This window comes from Halichoeres trimaculatus, unplaced genomic scaffold (genome assembly GCF_033239565.1).
Source record: "Halichoeres trimaculatus isolate MK-OKI-2021-1 unplaced genomic scaffold, fHalTri1.1 fHalTri1_scaffold_9, whole genome shotgun sequence".
Lineage (NCBI taxonomy): Eukaryota > Metazoa > Chordata > Actinopteri > Labriformes > Labridae > Halichoeres > Halichoeres trimaculatus.
The window spans coordinates 30,522,555-30,542,343 of NW_027437188.1; the positions used below are offsets into that span (position 1 = coordinate 30,522,555).

At 38.9% G+C, this 19,789-nt stretch overlaps 1 protein-coding gene across 11 annotated transcripts in view; it reads left to right on the plus strand.

The window, feature by feature from the left end:
* The window catches only part of tenm4 (teneurin transmembrane protein 4), a 223,760-nt gene that overhangs the window by 116,059 nt on the left and 87,912 nt on the right, over positions 1-19,789 (plus strand). For 9 of the 11 annotated variants that reach the window (XM_074680342.1, XM_074680343.1, XM_074680346.1 and 6 more), the window contains one exon: positions 9,736-9,957. The exons of the other annotated variants lie outside the window; for them this stretch is intronic. In XM_074680342.1, the coding sequence (XP_074536443.1) occupies positions 9,736-9,957 (222 nt within the window). The remainder of the gene's footprint in view (positions 1-9,735; positions 9,958-19,789) is intronic. 11 annotated transcript variants of the gene reach the window in all.

Here is a 19,789-nt window from a genome sequence, read left to right on the forward strand (position 1 = left end):
GGGCTCAGGTCCCAAAAACTAAATAGTGAGGAAATGATAGATCAGTGATATAGATAGCCCTAACATGGTTATACATTACCATAAATACAGACTAAGATTCTTCCTGAAATCTCACTTCAGTTTGTTTTTTCACATTTCCACATTCCGAGTCTGAGTCACTCTCCAGTTTGTCACCCAGAGCTGAAACAGATGGTGTCTTTCGGCTGGATTGCAGGGCACACTTTTTCTCCAATACTGAGAAATAGAGTGGACTGAATGGATGAGAGTGGCAAAAGCTAGAAGGGTGTGTGTGTGTGTGTGTGTGTGTGTGTGTGTTTGTGTGTTTGTGTGTGTGTGGAGGATGACCAAGAAAGGAGTCTGTCTTATTATCACCACCATCTCCCGTCTCGGCCTCTCTGGCCTACTTTTCATCTTCCTAGGTGACACCCTCGAAACATCGGTTCTTCACTGAGTGCTACAACTTATGTCCTACTTCTGCTGTTTCCCTAAAATCCTTGTCAGTTAATTTCCACCCTTTACATTTAGGTGATCTTTAAACTTGTATGACTTAATGCATTTAAACTAGTTGTGTCAGGCAATTAAAAAATATATCTAATTAATTACAGAGTTTGTAATTAATTAATCTAATTAACTGCATTTTAATCTCATATCTGCTTAAAGTCCCCAAATAAAGAATTTGAATTCTAGAACATTACGAAATTGTAGTGCATGACTGATCAAATGAATACATGAAGAAGAGAAGATTGTTGTTTTTACAACTGGCCAATATTAAAATGTCCATATTCACTGCTATTGATGTCTATAGTGGCGAGGTCTGGTGGACCTTGTCAATCAAAATCATGCACGAAAACAACTGTGGGTGAGAGCGGTGTGCTCTTTGGATGAGAGCTCAGCATGGATATGAGGAGAAGATGTGAGATGACAGAGGCATAGAGAGACGTTGAAAGTCAGAAAAGTTCAGGAAACTGAAACTGAGGATGTGTCGCAGTAGTCCAGAGACAAGACGGCAGAGATCATACAGAGCATCAAAGGATGGAGCGCCCAAGATGAATGTGATAAAAAAAACAACATAGAATTGTCTGATTTTGAATCAAAAACAGGAAGAAAGACATAAAAGAAGAGTCCCCTTTTCGTAAGTAGTTTTGGTGTTAACATAGTCACAGAAAACAATTTTATTTGGGTCTTGAAAAATCTTTCAAGATGCTCTGAAAATGGCTGGCTGCTAATGAGTTAATCTTGAGCTAATCTTTTGAGTTAATCTTAAAATTAGCGACTCAGACAGGAGACGTATTTTGGACCAGGCTGTAAATAGGTTAATTTCTGCTGTGAAAACAGCTTTTTTTGGCTTGATGTGTATGTGACTTCCGGGGCCAGTCTCAAATGGACACTCGAGAAACAGCAGATTTTAGCACTCCCACATTGTCTCGTTTTCTTAGACCGGAGGTTGTCGCTTGGTTGGGATGAAGGTTTTTCTTGGAAAGTATCCTGTTGATATGTTTATGGGTAAAAACTCCTAATTTCATTCGCATAAACCAATCCCCATCTCTCTTGGCTGGAGATGTTTTTTTCCAGATTTACTCAACCAATCCATTTCTTATTTGGTGTTCAACATGTCTTAAAGAGCAAACAGTAGTTGTAAGTAATGGATGCTGGGTTTAGAGTGCTGATAAAAATGCTGTGGGTTAGACTTGAATGGAATTGTGCCTGCTGTGGTAATGCTTTTTATTCCACACAAATATAATTTCCATTTTCTCAGTAATGGTCTTGGTATATAAAAAAAACATTTATGGCTATTTACAATTTGTTTCAACCCTATCGTACATTACCTTCACTCTCTGTTATTATGATATTGATTCCTAGCAGGTAAATGGCACAGTCAGAGAAAGTTTTATCATTTTTCCAATGTTGGCTCATAAAAGCTCATTTCCCACTTCCTCTGAAAGCGTGTGAGTGTGTGTGTCTGAGAGTCTTTTGGCTGTCTAGAGTGGTGTTGGATTGGAGTGTTCTGTTTCATAGAGGTATGATGTTTTTGTCATTTTCTAAAGATGACGTGTCGTTTATTTGAGTCACAGTCTGTCACGTGAACTTTTTGCATTAGGCACACGACCGCCTTACACTGTTGCCTTTTGCTGTCTTTTCATGCTGCCTCTTCTTTGTTTTGTTTTGTCCTGAGATGAGATCAGCTATCAAGTATTAATTTCATAAAAGCCTAGTTATGGCTTTCAGCTGTGCAATCAGAAACAATTGTGTCAATTTGTGAATCCTAATAACGCCAAGACTGGAATTAAGGCATCATGTTTGAGTTGCCTGAAGTGCTGTGACAAAGATAATGATTGTGTGAGCACATACATAAATAACCTCAATGCACATCATAGTGTTATCGTTACTTTAAAAAACTGATTTTATTTGATAAACAAACTGGTATCCTGATAAACAAAGCCAATGTTGCTTAGCCACCTAGTTGCAGAAGCTGCATCATGTTTACTCACACTTGAAACTTCTGTTAATGATTATTTTCTATGAAAACATCAATCCAGTGCCATTTCAATAACACCAAGGAGGATATTCGTGTGAAGACTACAAATTGATAATACCAGGCTCTGTTTCATCTTTTCATCCATCTGTTGTTTGTGCTTTGCCCCGTTGTGATGTGTCTTTGTTTTTATTGATCACAGCCCACACGTATTGTTCTTCAAAGACGTCAAAGTCCACCTCAGGGCAAATTTACAGGGAAAATAGAAATAAAAAATACATTCATGCTTTCCACTGGAAAATTGTTTTCTTGGCCTGAGGAGAAAATTGGCCTCAGTGTCACAGTGTTTGTGTGCAGTTGATGTGTAAAAATTGCTTACAGCATATTTTATTGATCAGCTGTCACATCTGCATTTGTTTTTACATTATGCAACCATCTGATCTCAAATACTCCTGATAAGGTCAGGGCATCAGGTCTCCTTTAAATGGTTTAACATGAAAACCATTCTGAGCTTGTGGACGTTGGTGTTTCACACTGTAAACATGTAGACTACAGCTTAAGAAAAAAAGGTCAGTGTAGAGGTGGGTACCAGCCAGAGCCAAATTGCCTTGTGTGCAATTTTTCTTTCTTTTCTCATCCCAACTGACTCATGGCTGCAGCCACAGCAAAACAAAGTTTATTTTATTTTTTAAGAATCATTTTGTGAAGGCATGATGAAAACTTTCACAAATCACTTAAGTTTTGTGACTTGAAATGAATACTTACCTCGGTAAGTATTTGCTTGTAAAACAGCTACTAACAAATGCATGATGGATACAAGTCGACAATAGAACTAGAAAAGCACTCAGAGAGCGCAGACCTCCGCCAAGCATATTTTGATTGTCACGCAACACTTAAGAGATCATAAACTGTCTTCTGTATTGGAAGTGGCATATTGTATAATGGTGCATACTTTTATCACATTTGTTACGTAATCATTTCTTGTGCGAAAGAGGAGAAATATATACCTGAAACTGTATATTTATTTATGACAATAATAATAAATAAATGATAATAAATAAATCAAAAAGATAAATCCTACTTAAAAGTTTCATATATCTGCCACCAAAATATTTCACTAGTCCATCTGGGTAGCATCTCTTTGGTTTTGTTTTGAGAGGCAGCTGGTGATTGGATGACTGATCTGATTGACACACTCACCACAGACCAATCCACATCAAGCCACAGTATGACGTAGCTTATGTGAGCCGCTACTGAGAAACAATAGACAATCAACTACAAGAACACGAGAAACAGCTGTGATAAAGGCTTTAGACGACTACTGCCATATTTGTACAGTTAACTTTAGAATCAAAGGAACACTGACAAGTATGAAAGTTTGCTGACGCCACGTCTGCTCATCTGCTCGTCACTTGTGAGTTCCTGCAGCTCTTCCTTGATTGGGGTGGTCAGAATTTAGCCGAGTGAAATCGTTGGTCAATGGAGCCTGGCAAGATGGATCTGTAGGATTTCAGAAACTGAATGCAAGGTTAGGATGATGCTCTTCCTGATAAAAGCATGATAATACCTACAACCAGAACAGATTTGACCAATTTCACAATTGACGGTCAGTAAACATAACCTCTGTTCACAGGGAAAATATGAGAATTGCAACTGCACAGTAATTAAACCCAATTTGAATAAAATGGTTTACTTTAGCAAATGCTAACTGTGCCTATAGTAGTCAGATACATGTACCTTACAGACTACTTCTTAAATTCAAGTTTAGCTTAAAACAGGAGCCAAATATAGGACTGCCAAATCTGAACTGTGCAAACAAAACCACAAAAACTTCAGAAAAATATCTGCATCTTCAGCCCATTATTTTATCTGTTTATTATATCGGCGAAATTTGGAGTGTTGGCCTATATCTGATATTTTATTTTTAAGCCAGTATGGCCAATACTGACAACATGCCGATAATATTGTGCGTCCCTTCTCTGAACCAAGTTCAAAGGCCAATTTAGGATAGTTGTCTAAGGAAGACTAAAAAAGTGAGAGTTTAATATGCACACACACTTGAAAACTAACAAGGCCCTTGTAGCACCTGATCTCAGAAATGCTGTACTCCCTCTGTTACTACAATGTGGTTTCAGAGAAATAACTGAATAGTGAACATTGCACACTCCATGGGATCGACACCAAAAATGAGGCACTCCTCATACCAAAAAAAAAAACAAAACAAAAAAACAGAGTGAAGGCCAGAAACGATACCTGCTACACTTTTGGAAACTCGACCTCGTGTCATGTGAAAAAAGCAGTACCACATGAAATAGCGACCTCTTCTAATGTGACCTCCACATGCAAATTCACCAACACTGGTTTTGAGAGCAGGAAGGTTTTGAGTGAATGTTAACTATCTGGCCCTTGATGGTGGCAGTAGCAGTCAGTGCACATTCAATCGAGTCAAACATCTGAAAATATGACAAATGCTTTAAATACGCCATCACATTTTGAAGAGAATCCCACTCCACCTACACTGGATGACAAAATTGGAGCCAGGAGCAAATTACGCAACATTCGACTGGTCTGCCAAAGACACAGCCAACCTTACACACAGCCCTGTATGAAGGATACTGTCCAAGCCTCTTACACTGCAGTATGCACTCTGCAGGATAATAAGATGTTAATTTAGCTTTTAAATTGAATAAAAATGTTGTTTTCTAGAGTTAACCTGTGTGCTGACCAGCGTGCTGTGTGGAGTAACAACGTAATGATGAGTGTGTTAGGCTGAGTCACTCCTCTGTATCCTGTGTGCGTTGTAGCTGTCTGGCATCTGTTGATGTTATAGGACAGGAGATGTTTTTCTGCACTGTTCATCTGTAAATACATTTCCTTTTTTTATAGTTCTGCCTGAAGCTGTACACATTAAACCAACAGATAATCTCTGTTGTCACCAGGAAGTTACACATCTGTCGTGAAGTGCAGACAACGCAGGTCGTCACTGATCTTATTTAATGTGTTTGACTTTTCAATTACTCCTCAATGAATTCACCCGAATTTATCAGCACAACCTCTGAACTTGGAAAAAAGCAACTGAGAAAGACGCAGGCATTCATTCGTTTCTGTTTTCCTAAATACTCTGTTTGCTGCTTTTAAAATGTAGTTTCTTTTCACCTGATGAAATTTTCTTTCCTGACTCAAAGGACGCTTTGTGATAACTCCTCGTTCTGCCGTCTTCACAAACAAACTCACACTGAATCTTTAGGACCCGGCTCATAGTTTAGAATGCCTGACTCTGTATTACAGTCTGCACACAAATGACTTCAGGTAGGTGTGAACGCCTTGAACAATTGTGCTGATGTTTCCTCCTGCCCACACTCATTAGTCAACACAAGTACACAACCAGAAGCGCACAGCCAAGATTGATCACATTAACATAACATGCAGAGGTTGAGCAATGTCTTTGGGGCGCAAGGTGTATCCACAAATCCCTTTGAAGTTTGTAATTATTTATTAGCGCCAGTGCCGAAGCAATTAGATGATAAATTGACTGGTTGACTGACATAAAATAAATAAAATAAAACATGAATAAAGTGATTATCAACAAGTCTAGCTTTTTGTTATATGAGAACAAAGTCTTAACAGTTCCTGGAACTAAATGGGTTTATGTTATGAAATGTATACAAGGTGTTTCAGTGATGTCCTCTGAAGCTTTTTGGCATACAACATGCAACACCTTCTAGTGTAATCTTAAGTTGTAGAGTTGTAATGGGAAAAAAAGGAGAGGAAAAACAAGGTAACGTCTAGCCACCCACATTTGCAGGCTTCTGCTGCAGTCACTCTCTGTCTTTCATACCAGAACCAAATACTGTTATCATTTCTCCCTTGAAATTGAATGTCTTTAAAAAAAACATAGCATGAAAGTTTTTGGTAAAATCTAAAACTATTCCTGTAGAACTTTTAATTCTTTCAAGTGATTTTGAAATAATCCCACTAAAGTGAATCTTTTTCAATATTGTGTTGAGTGTCAGACTTAAGAATCATTTATTAAAAATGCATAAACCTAAAATACTGTCACAGGATTTAACTGTCAGACTTTGGCTACATTACTTTGCATCAGAATATCAGTCACACACCAAACTTCTTAAGACATTTTTCTGGCATTTCGTCTTGACGTAGGCGTTTCTCTGGGCAAAACAGCATCATTTAGCAGATATTCTCACCTACAGATCACTGTAACCAGTTTGCATGTCTGTCTTGTAATTGGTCTGCTCATGACTTAATTAAAACAGTTAATGCAGTTGGTGGTTCTCTGTGTTAGTAGTCTGGCAGTCACCGGCACTTCCTCCAGCTGTCAGGGTCTGAAGCAGCAGTGTATGGTCCACGAGCTCCTAAGTAAAAGTACCCTTTTGCTGCTGGAATACAGTGAGTGAAGGCAAAGGGAATAAACTGTGGCAGCAGAAGAAACTTCTCAGGCCATCTCAAGCTCAGCTTTTCGCCTGGTCTGTGACTTTAGGTGCATGCTGCATGAACTGCAGTAGCAGGCATTAATTAAACACAGTGAGGTAGTACAACCTCAGTGCTCCGGTCTAATACAGAGCCTGAATACCTGAACCTAATTTAGGTTGTGACTTTGACCAGTTTTGGAGGACTTTAATCTTTCCTTGTCTCCTTGATTAATTCTGTAGGAAAATGCTGTACTATGAAGTAGAGGTGTGAAAAAATATTGATACAGCAATGTATCACAATACTTTGACCTATGATAAAATATCAATATTTCAGCTCCTAGTATCGATATTTTTGTAAGAATAAAAAATAAGTTTTTTTAGTTTAAAGTCATCTTAAGTTTAATTTTTACAGTGTAGTATACTGATGAAACTATAATCAAAGTCATGTTTTGCGCAGTATTTGTTTTTTTATGAGTAACATTGGTTACACCGAGTGACATTTATCAGTTTACCAGCTGACCACATCTTTCAACCAATAATTTCTTTGCAACATTAGTTTGACGTCACATTAGTTTAAGTGACAAACTTGACACACTTATTGTTTTCAAGTTTAGTATCTGTATAAAACACTACGTCTGTCTTTCATTATTTCAAACACAATAAAAAAGAAAAGATGCTTTCAATCAAATAGTTAACCGTGCAGAATGTCGCAATAAATCCCAATATTAAGATATTGTGATATTATCGTATTATGACCATAGACTGAAAAAAATGGACCTCATCTTGCTCCGCTTAGAGTGTCGCCACAAAAACTGCTCCTCCTGGTGACTGGCCGCAGTATAGGTAAAAAAATCCATCTCCCCAGCCATTCCAGATGGGCTGTGGTCAAACTTTAAAAAATTGATACACCTTGTAAAAATGCTTCTCACGTCCGATTGTTGTGGTGATTTGAAGATATCATTTGGCTGCCTTTTATTGAAGTCCACTTTTCTCTGAAAAGTTCTGTTTTCATTCGTTATAAAAGGTTAAAAATGAGGCTTTATGTCACGTTAAACGATGATTGACAGATGCTGTTCTTGTGTATTTTTTTCGGGGATAGTAAAATATGTCAGGAGGTAGAGTCAAGAGGTGATTAGACTTTTGGAAGAAGAAAAAAAATTGTCACCTGGCTACAGGTGAGGTAAATGATGGAGTCATGCTCTCCACTCTATATACAGTCTATGATCGTGACCAATGTATCGTGATGTGAATCGTATCATGAGATTCTTGGCAATACTCACCCCTGATATGGAGTCTAAAACTGGACCAAATCATTTTTTAAGACTTCTCTCTGATCTTTCTTGGAGACAGAGAGCAGCTCAAGAGGTGGTACTGATGCAAAGTGTTGTTTAGACACAAGCCAAGTGTCTGAGAAGCAACAGAGGGCTGCAGTAAAAGGCTTGTAATGATGCTCTTTCCAGCAACTCTTCTCCTCCCCGTTTATACTTTGCTCTATATTCAAGCACAACATTGTTACGGTCATTAACCCACAGCATGGCCACCGTGCCTCTGCAGCCATTACCTGCACAGGCATTGGAGGATTGAGAGTGAAATGAAGTGTGGAGTGAGGTATATATAAGGCACAAACCGGGACTCGCTGGGCCAGTGGGCATTTCCTGCTTGTGAAGGGCTGTAGATGATATGTTAGTATCACTAATTGTTTCCTAATTAGATGCGAGTCAGTGAGTTGTACTTTAATACTCTTCTGGGATCATTAGAGAGGGAGAGGAAATTTATCTCTGCTGATGGATGACAATATAGTCAGCAGGAATTTCAACATCATGACCGACAGACCAGGGAGAAGATGGAGCAAGGACGAAAACCGGTGGCTTCGTTCGCTGCAGACGCATTTCTTAAGTACTCCATTTCCAGCATGCGCCGAGCTGAATCAGGAGTTAATCACACATTAATAGGAGCTCTGTGGAGATTTAGCATTTCGTGACAGCATGGCAAGAGGCGCCAATAAGCCTTAGAAGGAAAACACTGTTATATGTGTGTAAGAATTTTATTTTGCATAAAACAGGGCTGTATAAAAAAAAATCACATCTGTAAATTATTCACGCTGTATTCTTTAAGTGAGTGGCTGCTCTTAAACCCCACGGTGCTTCAAATTACTGACAAGTAGGGAGGCTGAGATGGACGCGGTGTACAGGGGAAAAAAGGCAGGATTGGTTCAGGTTGGATTCATTTCTCAGCTGGTCGTGGTTATATGTGCTCCCACAGGAGGGGGTATTAACATACAGGAAAGATTCAGAGACATATTATTCGCACAGATTTGAACCCATTTGTTTAGATTGAGAAGTCCACTCACGTTAAAAGAAAATGTAGCTTGAGATTTTTGAATATTCCAGATGACGTGTCTTGACTTGACGGGTTTTATGTAGAGGTGATGCTTTTATACATTCAAACACCTTAACTGCTGTTTTCCTTCTTTCTGATTGAAAAAAGCTTTGAGCGGTGTAACCTTTTCTTCTTTTTTTGCATTTCCCAATCCAGAAAGGTGTTTTGTTGTTTTATTTCCCTAAACCTGTGCCAGGCATTTGCCTTTTCTATTATCTCAAAGTCATTTCAGTTGTTTGTATTATTCCTCCCAGCTGGGGTGAGGCGGCAGACACAAAGGCAAATGTGTCCCTGTTTGTTTTTGAAGTATCAGAGTTAAGTCTTGCATGTGTGTGTGTGTGTGCCTTTGTATGTGTGTGTGTGTGTGGGTGTTTTCTGCTCCTATGTGATGTTGCCTGTGTTTGGGTGTGTTTCATTTCCCCCCCATGTGTTGTCTCTGTTTGTGGTCCACAGGTCCTCCGCTGCATTGTTCATCCGCCTCCTCCTCCCCTGTTGAGCAGCTCCCATACCCTCCCCCTTCCATTGCAGCCAATGAGAGCCAGGGAGGGTTGCTAGGTAACTGTGCGGCTCAGCCAGCCCAGGACTCTGACTCTGAGGATGAGTTTGGCCCCAATTCATTCTTAGTTAAAACTGGCTCAGGGAACCTGTATGCTCCAGCCACCGCAACTGCTGATGGTGAGTTGGTTTTCATACTGTTGCTTTCTGGAGGTTAGCCTTCCCCTGCTCCTGGATATGTTGTGTGATAGGTCATGCAGATGGCTATGGGCAAGAATATGTCCCTTTTTTTCCGAGCACCATGAGAGAAAGTTGAAACTTTGAGTCGATACGTAGCCTCAGGAAATGCACAGAACTCTCTGAAGCAAGGTCTGCAGAGTTCAGAGCCTTACTCAGCCATGGATGGTTTTGGTTAGTGTGAGATATTTGTCACAGATATTTCTTCTCGCAGCAGTGGGAGTAACCAACTTCAATCCCTCAACAGAATCATCCTCATATACCACAGCATGCATGCATCCTCTGCACAGCCAAAAGGAAATAAGCAAGACTGTTACTTCACGCCAGGTGCAGTGTAGTCCCTGCTGTATTATCACTCAGGACAGACTTTCTTTGAAGTTATATCACAAAAAGTGTTACCCCACTAGAGACACGCTGTTCTTTTGGATCGTGACAATATCTCATCTCAAACAGAGCCTCTTGAGTAAGATTAGGTTTGAAAATTCCTGTCGTGGTTTCTCATTAATAAACGTCAGCGTCTCGTTCCTCAGGAAACACTCTGCCTCCTGCTGTTGACTTTACACTCATTCAGACTGACAGGATGACATTTAGGCTCAAACTGCAAACATGGTGTTGACAGATGACAGAAAATTCAATGACTGTAAACCATGTACTGTAGATTTACTAAGTAGCAGTCAAAGCGTGTTATTTATTCTTTTTGGCAGTTAACTTTCTCACTAACACATCGTACTTTGTTTATATCCTCACAAACACTCAGTGTGTGCTGGATGAAATATTCATGGGCGGAGGAACATTTCATATATTTTGTTCAGGTATCTTGAGGAAACCAGATTTATTTTAGCGGTCAGAAAATGTAACACTCAGTAGTGAGCGTGTATATTCTTGTACACGATCCATTTATATGAAAATATAAAGTGTTGTCATTCAAACTCGGCTGCATTCCTCCCATAAGTCATCAATTTGCATGCTGAACAGGGAGTTTTTGGTATTTGAATGTTCATGTCTTTCAACTCACAGCAGCTTCCTTCTTCTCCCATCGGCACCACAAACACAAAACAAAATAAAATGGTCTAAATAATTGATCAAGCTTCCAAGTAAACTACCCAAAGGGTTGAATTACATCAAACTCCAAAGTGCCCCAGCTGCCTGCTCAGAAAGCCTCCAGAATGAGTTATTAATCCTGCCGCAAATCTCCCCCCTAATTCCACGGTAGCAACACTCTGGTCACCCAGCAGTGACATGACTGTGCTCAAGGGGACATGGGTGGGGGGGAATGGCCTTTACTGCAGCAGATTTGTCTCATAACAATGACACTGATTTGCATAGGTACAGCATTTAGGTTGGCCTCAGGCTGTCAGTGAGGGGTGGGAGAGGACCGAGGAGTAATATCCTCAGCTCGTGTTGCTCTCGTAGTTCTCCAAAGACTTTTTTAGATCCTTTTTAAGATGCTGAACAGCGTGTTTCTGTGTCGGGTGTGAATCTCTGTCTCATTTTTATAACATAACACTATCAAACCAGGACTCCAGTTACTGATTTTCCTCTGAGGACACTTCATTGTTGCAGTTACATACGAATAAGCAGTGAATTATGTAAAATAAGCTTTTCTTTTCTCTTTCTTCTGTGAGTCTTGTTTGATGTTTTTCATGGTTGCATGACAAAATATCTTGGAAAGAAATGGAAAAGCCTCTGTTTGTTCCCTTAACCCACCTAGTGAGCTGTGAGAGCTTGCTCCATGCCTTACTTTGACACATGTGAAAAATCCTGTTGCTTTTTATGATTGAAGATTTTGATTTCAGATTTGACATTTTGGGTGTTTTGAGGTGATTTCTGGTTAATATGAACTGACAGCAGATTATCCTCTCATTGTCCTGCTTTTGTTAAAAAAATATATAAAACGGCTCTTCATGTAATTATATATCTTCCTGCCCCTAAAGCTTTTTCTGGCGTATAATGTACATGACTAAGTAACCCTATCAACCCGTGCTGGTTTCACCATTTCAGGGAATGAAATGACTTCTTCATAACTTGTTTAATATGTAGAAGCAGCGTTCCCTTCAGCTACATGAACCTCATCATCTAAAGGTGACAGAATGAACAGAACTAGAGTGAGTTTCATAGGTTTTAGCTCTGGCATAAAGAAGACCATTACAGACATAAAATTGCAAAGTTACTCTAATTAAACTAAATGACTCTAATTTTCTGAATTGTTTCATCTAAGGTAGGAAAAAACTATAACAGTGTTTCTGTTTTATGCAAAAGTTGAAAATCTTTCTCGGAAAAAAATGGCTTTGTGTTGCCAGAGTAATTGGCAGTGTTTTAATCTGGAATTAGGTGTTCAACAGGAATTACACCTGCAAAGAAAGCGATACACCACCAATGTAAAAATGACTGGAATATCAAATCTGATCTCTTAGACTGGCGTATTAAAGAAATATTCAGAGTGAAGGAGATGTAGGAATTATTTACTGCTGTACTGTCAGTGTAAACAAAAAAACAACAGTCCATGCCTGAAATAATTGGCTCACAGAGGATCTGTTGCTCTGGAAAACAGGTGGCTTTTTATCACTACAGATTACATTTGCTCAAGGTCATCTTTTAGCCCACATACAGGACTTACAATGTTCTGCTGGATTTTGAACAAGCAAACGCTCTCAGCAGCACATCGTTATTCACATTAGTAGCCTCCAAGGCTGCCGTGTTTATTTATTTTTTCGGGATCCTGTTTTCATTTGGAAGCACACTGAGCCAGGGTTTCTGTTAGGCTGACGAGGCTGCTCGCTGAAGCCTGCAGTTCTTTTGTGAAGCATGTGTTTCACTGTGGCCCTCGGCTTTCTCTGAGGGGCTTCTTCCTGGGGAGACTGCCAGTGGGAGCCCGCTGCCATGCTGAGCTGCAAGATCTTAGACACTGCAACCTCCACGTATTAGCATCTCTTAATGCAAAACCGCATGGGGTCAGCTAGTGTTGGCTTCAGTGCAGCAGGGCTCCCTGGTGAAAAGGCCAGCGCACAACCACCTCACAGCTGACCAAGCAGGAATGCTGAGCCTGGGAGAAGGCTTGGGGACGTGATTGTGTGTGTGTGTGTGAGAATTCAAATAAGTCTTCATTTGAGCTGCTTAATCACCCCCCATGTCTGCAAGGACGGGGGAAGTGTGGTTAAAAGAGGTCAGCCCCGAAAGTAATCCATCCACAGCCACCAAGAGGACCCAAACTATCTGAGGCTAGATAATAATTTAATGAGCAGCACATGGCACCCACATGTCATGCCCTTGTTTTCCTCTGAATATGTGAGAGTACAGTTTTGAGATGACACATCAACAGGAATTAGTTTCACTTGATGCTGATTTATCAATGAACTGGATCCAGCAGACACTTTGTCCACTTCGATTTAACTTTCTGCTCCTCATCCAGCAGAGACAATGGATGCTGCGTTTTGCATACCTACATATCTTCTTTCATTGACACAAATTGAGACACATTACTTTCATTCCATGATAATTGTAGACCATCTGTGCCCTCTAACATAATCTTCAACCGTTTGATGGATCTGCAGCAGAGTGACACACAGAACAGAACATACGCAACCACTTGTCTTGTTCTTTCTAAGGCAGCTCAAAGAATGACAGAAAATCCATTTGATCTCACAGAGGCGGAGGGAAGCATATGCCAGGACAAGTCCTAATGGATTAGGTTGCAAACTGTGGTAAACCTCAGCCTAAAAAATATCATGTTCGGTCTTCTCTGGGTAAATAGGAAATATCATGAAGTGTTAATAACTGCTTTTGCTTCATATATGCATAGGGTGTCTTATATTTTTTTTCTCTTTCCTCATTTGCTCCCAGTGAAGGCTGAGGAAGAATACATTAACACAAAATCAGTGTTTTTCCTCCGGTTAGTGATGACTGTAATCCTATGTTCAGACTCCAGAAGGCCTTTTCCCATAGAGAGAGCTGAGTGTTATACCCACCATGTGTTGTTTGTGGTACCTGTTACCTCTCAAATGAGTCCAGGAAAGACAGCAAGTAATCCCGAATGGCTCTCCCCTTCAGACTTTTCTAATGGTGTAGGAAACAGCAGGGCCAGGGAGAGAAGGGAGCCGGGAGAGAGTGCAGCTCCACTGCCTTCATGACAAATTCTATTTGTGTTTTTATAGACAAATGCTACTCAGCTGGAAATTCTGCTCCTGTGATTAGCCAAAGGGGCTGTAGCAGTAAGCAAGATTTAATGATTTATCTGGGTGCTGGATGGCTTTTGATTAATTCTGCATCGAATGGCTCACACCCCAGTGCGTTGATCAGGTGTCTTGGGCATGTCATATCACTTTATTTCATCAGGTGTGACCATTAGTAACTGTGGATTTCATCCTCTGTCCCTCTTCAGAGGGAGAGCCCCCTGGATGCTGCAAAGAGTGTCAAATAAGAGTCAGAATCTGATTTCATCCTCGGTCTGAAATGTGTCTGTGGGTGGATAAAAAAACCTTACTGTAATATTTCTAATGCTGGTCTTATTAAAAGTCATGCATTTTCATAGCTTTGCCCTTAGCTCTTGATACAAACTTGTTTTTTAATTCATTACCTCCACCAAGGAGGTTATGTTTTTGGGAGAGTTTGTCCATCTGTTTGTTTGTCTGTGAACAACATAACTCAAAAAGTAACAAACAGTTCCTGATGAGATTTTCAGGGAATGTTCAAAATGGAATGAGGAAGAAGTGATTTAAATTTGGAGGTGATCTGGATCACCGTCTGGATCCAGACAGTCTGCTGAAAGGGAGTATAACATTAAAGTAGGACTAAAGGGTTACATCACAATCATAATATGCCTTGCAGAGGTCTGCGCTCTCTGAGTGCTTTTCTAGTGTACTATTTTTATGTCATCTACAATACTTCCCACATGGAGAACTTCTCAGTACTTCTCATGAAAACTCCTCAAAACAGCTGCTAATTTCAATTTTATGGTGAAGCTCTGTAATAACTCAGAAGTCAGACAGTGGTCTCCCAGCCATTTTAACATCTCTCCATTAGACCGACATTCCTGTTATCTCTCAGGGTGGGGGTGACGTCCAAGCTAATGAAGTGGATTTGCCTTAATTACTTGTCTAGGAGAAGCGTCAGGAGGCCTTAACCGGTGCATACATCTGTTAGAAAGAAAAATGAAAACCCCACATTCCCCGACTGAATGGATATCTTTAGACTTCTGTTTTGAATGCCATGTGAAAGTTTAGCTATTGTAGCAAAGTCTTCCCTCTCTGTCCCTCTGATAACAAATGAATCTCCCTTTCTTGCCAATTTCGTTGTGCAAAGCAGGTCAATAGAAAACCATTTATTTTTCCTGTCCTTTGGAAAGTAGTGAATAATTGTAGCTGAATCACCACATCTGTGGGGGTCGAGCTGCCCTGTGCTTTGTCTCCTGTTTCTCCTCTCTCTGTTTATTTGCACAAAAATAACACTGAGTACTTACCTGGCTGTTGAAGGTTTTTTGGTTGGACAAGGTCAAACATGTCTCCAGTAAAGCGTTCAACTTGAATCATGATGCTGAGCTTATCTCTTTCTGTATAATACGCTCTACAATGCACTAGGGTGGTTGCTTGTGTGCGATGAAGGAGGCTGGGGATACGGGAGAGTTTTTGCAGCACACTTGTACTGGGTGCTCGATGCACAATACTTCGTAAAACACTCAAAGGTACAGCATTGTGGCATCTAATTACAAAACATCTTCACTTTGATTTATAATAATAACAATAATTATTTTTATAGTTTTATATTATATTTTTATATAATTTGTTTAATATTTTATTATTTTATTTATATGGTATTTTTCAGAACAGAGTCACAAAGTGCTTTATATAAAAAAAAACAGTAAAAAGAAATAAAAGAGAAGAAGTTAAAATAAAGAGATGAAAGAGAAATGTAAGGAAAGGTATATAAATATATAAATGGCTAAGAACCAACACCAAAGGAAAGGAAACATTTGTAAAAATAAAAACAGTTAAAGATTAAAACTAGAGATGCATCGATATGAACATTTTGGCTGGTACAGATATATGATATTAATATTGCTATTATGACTGATAAATGATATTTACCAGTATCAAACCAATATTTTTGGATCAAAAACAGGAAGAGAGACATAAAAGAAGAGAGTCCACTCTCCTTAGGTATTTTTGGTGTTTACATAGTCATAGAAAACAATATTATTTAGGTCTTGAAAGATTGTTCAAGATGCTCTGAAAATGGCTGGCAGCTAATGAGTAAATATCGGCCCACTTTTCCACATCGGCCGATATGGATATGTTAAAAAAATGACCAACATCGGCCGATACCGATATTGATACCAGTATATCGTGTATCCCTAATTTAAACAATTAAAGCAACAAAGGATTAGGGATGCACAATATTATCTGCACAATATCAGTATCGGCTGATAAATGCTTAAAAACACGTTTATTGGTATCAGCAGATATGAAAATTTCTGCCGATAGGCACAGCCGATAAGGTGCTATTCAGTTAAGATTATTACTTTCCATCTGAAAAATAAGCTCCTTAAATAAAATGTAGCACTTCATTTATTTGCACTGCAGAGCTCTGTGTCTGTCACCAGGTTGTTACAGTAGCTCTAAAACAATCAAATGCAACTTGGTTATGTTTAAAAATGCATTGTACATTTAAAGTTCATGTGATCTAAAGAAATTATTTTTCTGTTTTTCAATACTGAATGTCTTGAGTTTGAAAAAATAATACATTTCTTATTCATGGTAAATTCAAATGTTTTTTTTTTTTTTTTTTATGTGTGTTGTGTGTTATGTGTGTAAATGCTAGTAACAGACAAACTTGTGATTATCTGTATCGGTATCGGTATCGGTATCGTCCAAAAGGGGTTTCGATATATCGGCATATCGGATATCAGCAAAAATCCAATATCGTGCATCCCTACAAAGGATAAATGATTTAAAATCCTGCCCATGTCATAGTCAAAAATAAAAAGAAAATAAAATAAAAGCACATTTATAAGGAAATTATGATGTGGCTCATTGATTTGCTTTAGAATTTCCAGCAGTTAAATGACACATTTGATCTGACATTTTTGACAAGATATCTTTAAATTGAAGTAGATTTGATTCAATTTTAATATTATATGTCAGCTAAATGCAACATAATTCTACTAAATGCCATTGAAATAACCCCCTAAGGGATAAAAAGGGAAATTAGAGGCTTTTTTAATGGTTTTTGAAAATTTCTTAAAGAATTTGAAATATATCAGTGCATTTTTGTGCTGTTTGAGGATTTCTATTTCCCACATATTGAATAAATTAGAAAAGTAATTTTATCATGTGGCTTTTTTTATGGACTAATTTCTTGCAGTATATTTCTCACTGGCCCCAAAGCTTACTTTTGTGTAGCTGGCACGCCATAACTAAACATAGATTAATTTCGGGTAAACTTTTTTTATGATCCTATCTTGACTCTTAAAATGTATTACAAAGAAGGCCCTCTGAAATAAAATGTGCCGCCCTACATTTGCTGGATCGCCACAGGAAGTAAAGTATTTGTTCACAGGGCTGTAAATGCATTCCAGAGCAGTGATGCATTTGTCCTCATGATATATTTCTCCGTGCGTATCTGAGCTGTCCCTGTATCGAATTAGCATAACTTTATTAATGGCTTTGGGGATCAGGTACATTACTGTGCAGGAGGGGGGTCATCAACAACTTTGTGGCTTTACCGCACACTGGTCTATTGTTCATTAGGACAGTGGTGTGCCTCTCTCTGTGGCTCAGCTAATTATGAGGGCAGCATTGTGCAAAAGAGTGCTCAGCATGAACCCATCTGTCAGTGCCTCGGATGTATCACATCGCTCTGTTCAAAATAATGAAGACAGGAGCAGGTATTTTCCTGTAATGCATTCTATGGTTTCAAATGGAGCCTGGAAGTAACATTCATGTTCCTCTCTTCATTTTGCCATGACTCATGATTTATTCTAAATATGGAAAAAAAAAGAGTCAAAGGACTCTGAATGTCTGAAGGTGTTGAATTATCAGGCTTCCTGTTCCCGTTCAGGAAAAGACCTGGGCAGCCTTTTGATGATGAGGATGAAGCTCCACTTTTCACCACATTTCTTCTTGTTTTCTCTGCTGAGTCATAAACATGTTACCTGTGAGCACAGCGGCCTCTCTTCCTCTTCCTAAAATGCCTGAAGCACTGGAGCTTATCTGACATTTTTTCTCTGCATAGTCACATTTGCACCTTGCAGTTTGTTTATTAGTGTGTCGTGATTGACATTTGTTGATATGTCATCCTTTTGTTTGTTTCTTTTTTTTTTTCTTAACGACTGTAAGCTTTTTGCCTGGTGCTTTAATGAAGGAGCTGATTATTCAGAATAAGCCTTCTGTGTGTCTGTATTCCACTCTGTGTCGTAAATTGGCAATTTAATGTTGTGGATAACTGAAATAAAGGAGGCTTGTTGTTATAAAGAAAAGCAGCTCTTTCACTGCGTGTAAAGCAAAGGCCTACATTGATTGATGAATGGCTTAGCAGATGTGTAAACAAGTGTATACCAGAGACTTTACAGAGTGCACAACAACGTTGGTACTGAATCATGTGAAGCTTTCACTGTATTGTTAAGTGCACGTACAATAGGAACACTGCATGCAATCTGTTGTACTGTGTTATATTGTGTCTTATCTTTTCATGTGATGCGTACTGATGACAAATCTAGTGAAATAAAAACAGACAGAGCTGTAGCTGCTTAAATATCGAGAATTGGGTCGGCAGGCTGGAATTAGTTTTGATTAAAAAAAAAAAAAAAAACTTAAATGGTAGATAGTTTTCAAACTAAATAGTAAAAGAAGATCAGACTAGAGCAGGGGTAGGCAACCTTTTCCGTGACTTGCGCTACTTTAAAATACACTCATGCCTAAAGTACCATGACTTACTTCTTTCATAAAATCATTGACAGCAGATAAGAAAGTCTCCTTGAATGGTTTTCCATGCTAAGTTATGCAGTAAGAAATGCTACAACTTCCTACCATTGCCCATTTTTTAACAGTACAGAAACTTTTGAATGTGTTGCTTTGTTTTTCATACTTTGCTAACGCTGTTTTGCCGCTAATTAAATGTTATTGCGAGCTAACAGACTGACATCACAAGAGATTTGTGGTGATGCACTTGCAAGACACATTTGCTTATTTGTAACATCAATGATTTAAATTTATTATTTAAAATTATTAGTTGAATTTTTACATAAGAACAATTAAAGGATGCTCAGCTTCTTTTGTTAAATAGAATTCAATACAATAGTTTTATAATCTATGTCCTATATTAATTTAATTTGTCCTTCGTATCATTGTAATTATTCTTTGCATGCCAACATAAATAGCCTTGCGTGCCAGCTCTGGCATCCGTGCCCTTGGTTGCGTACCCCTGGACTAGAGGCTGACATTTTTTCGTGAATCCCACGGGACACGCGATTCCAGTGGGATTCCCATGTGATGGGAGTCAGCTTTACTGCTAATCACGAGATTAGGACAGTACAGGATAAAAAGTTATTGGGAGCAGATGGGAGCAGGAACCAATCAGGATGATAAAATATAATATGTGACGTGCCTCGGTTCTATAGTTTATTCCCAATAAGCCTACACTCTAATGCAAGTTGGATAAAGAAGAACTACACTTCCCAGAATCCAACAGTAATCTAAAAAAGAATGGGGAGAAAATCAAATCAAATTCAATGTATTGCCTAAAAATTAAAAGAAAGGGAGAAAATGGGAGGACAGGAGTGGGA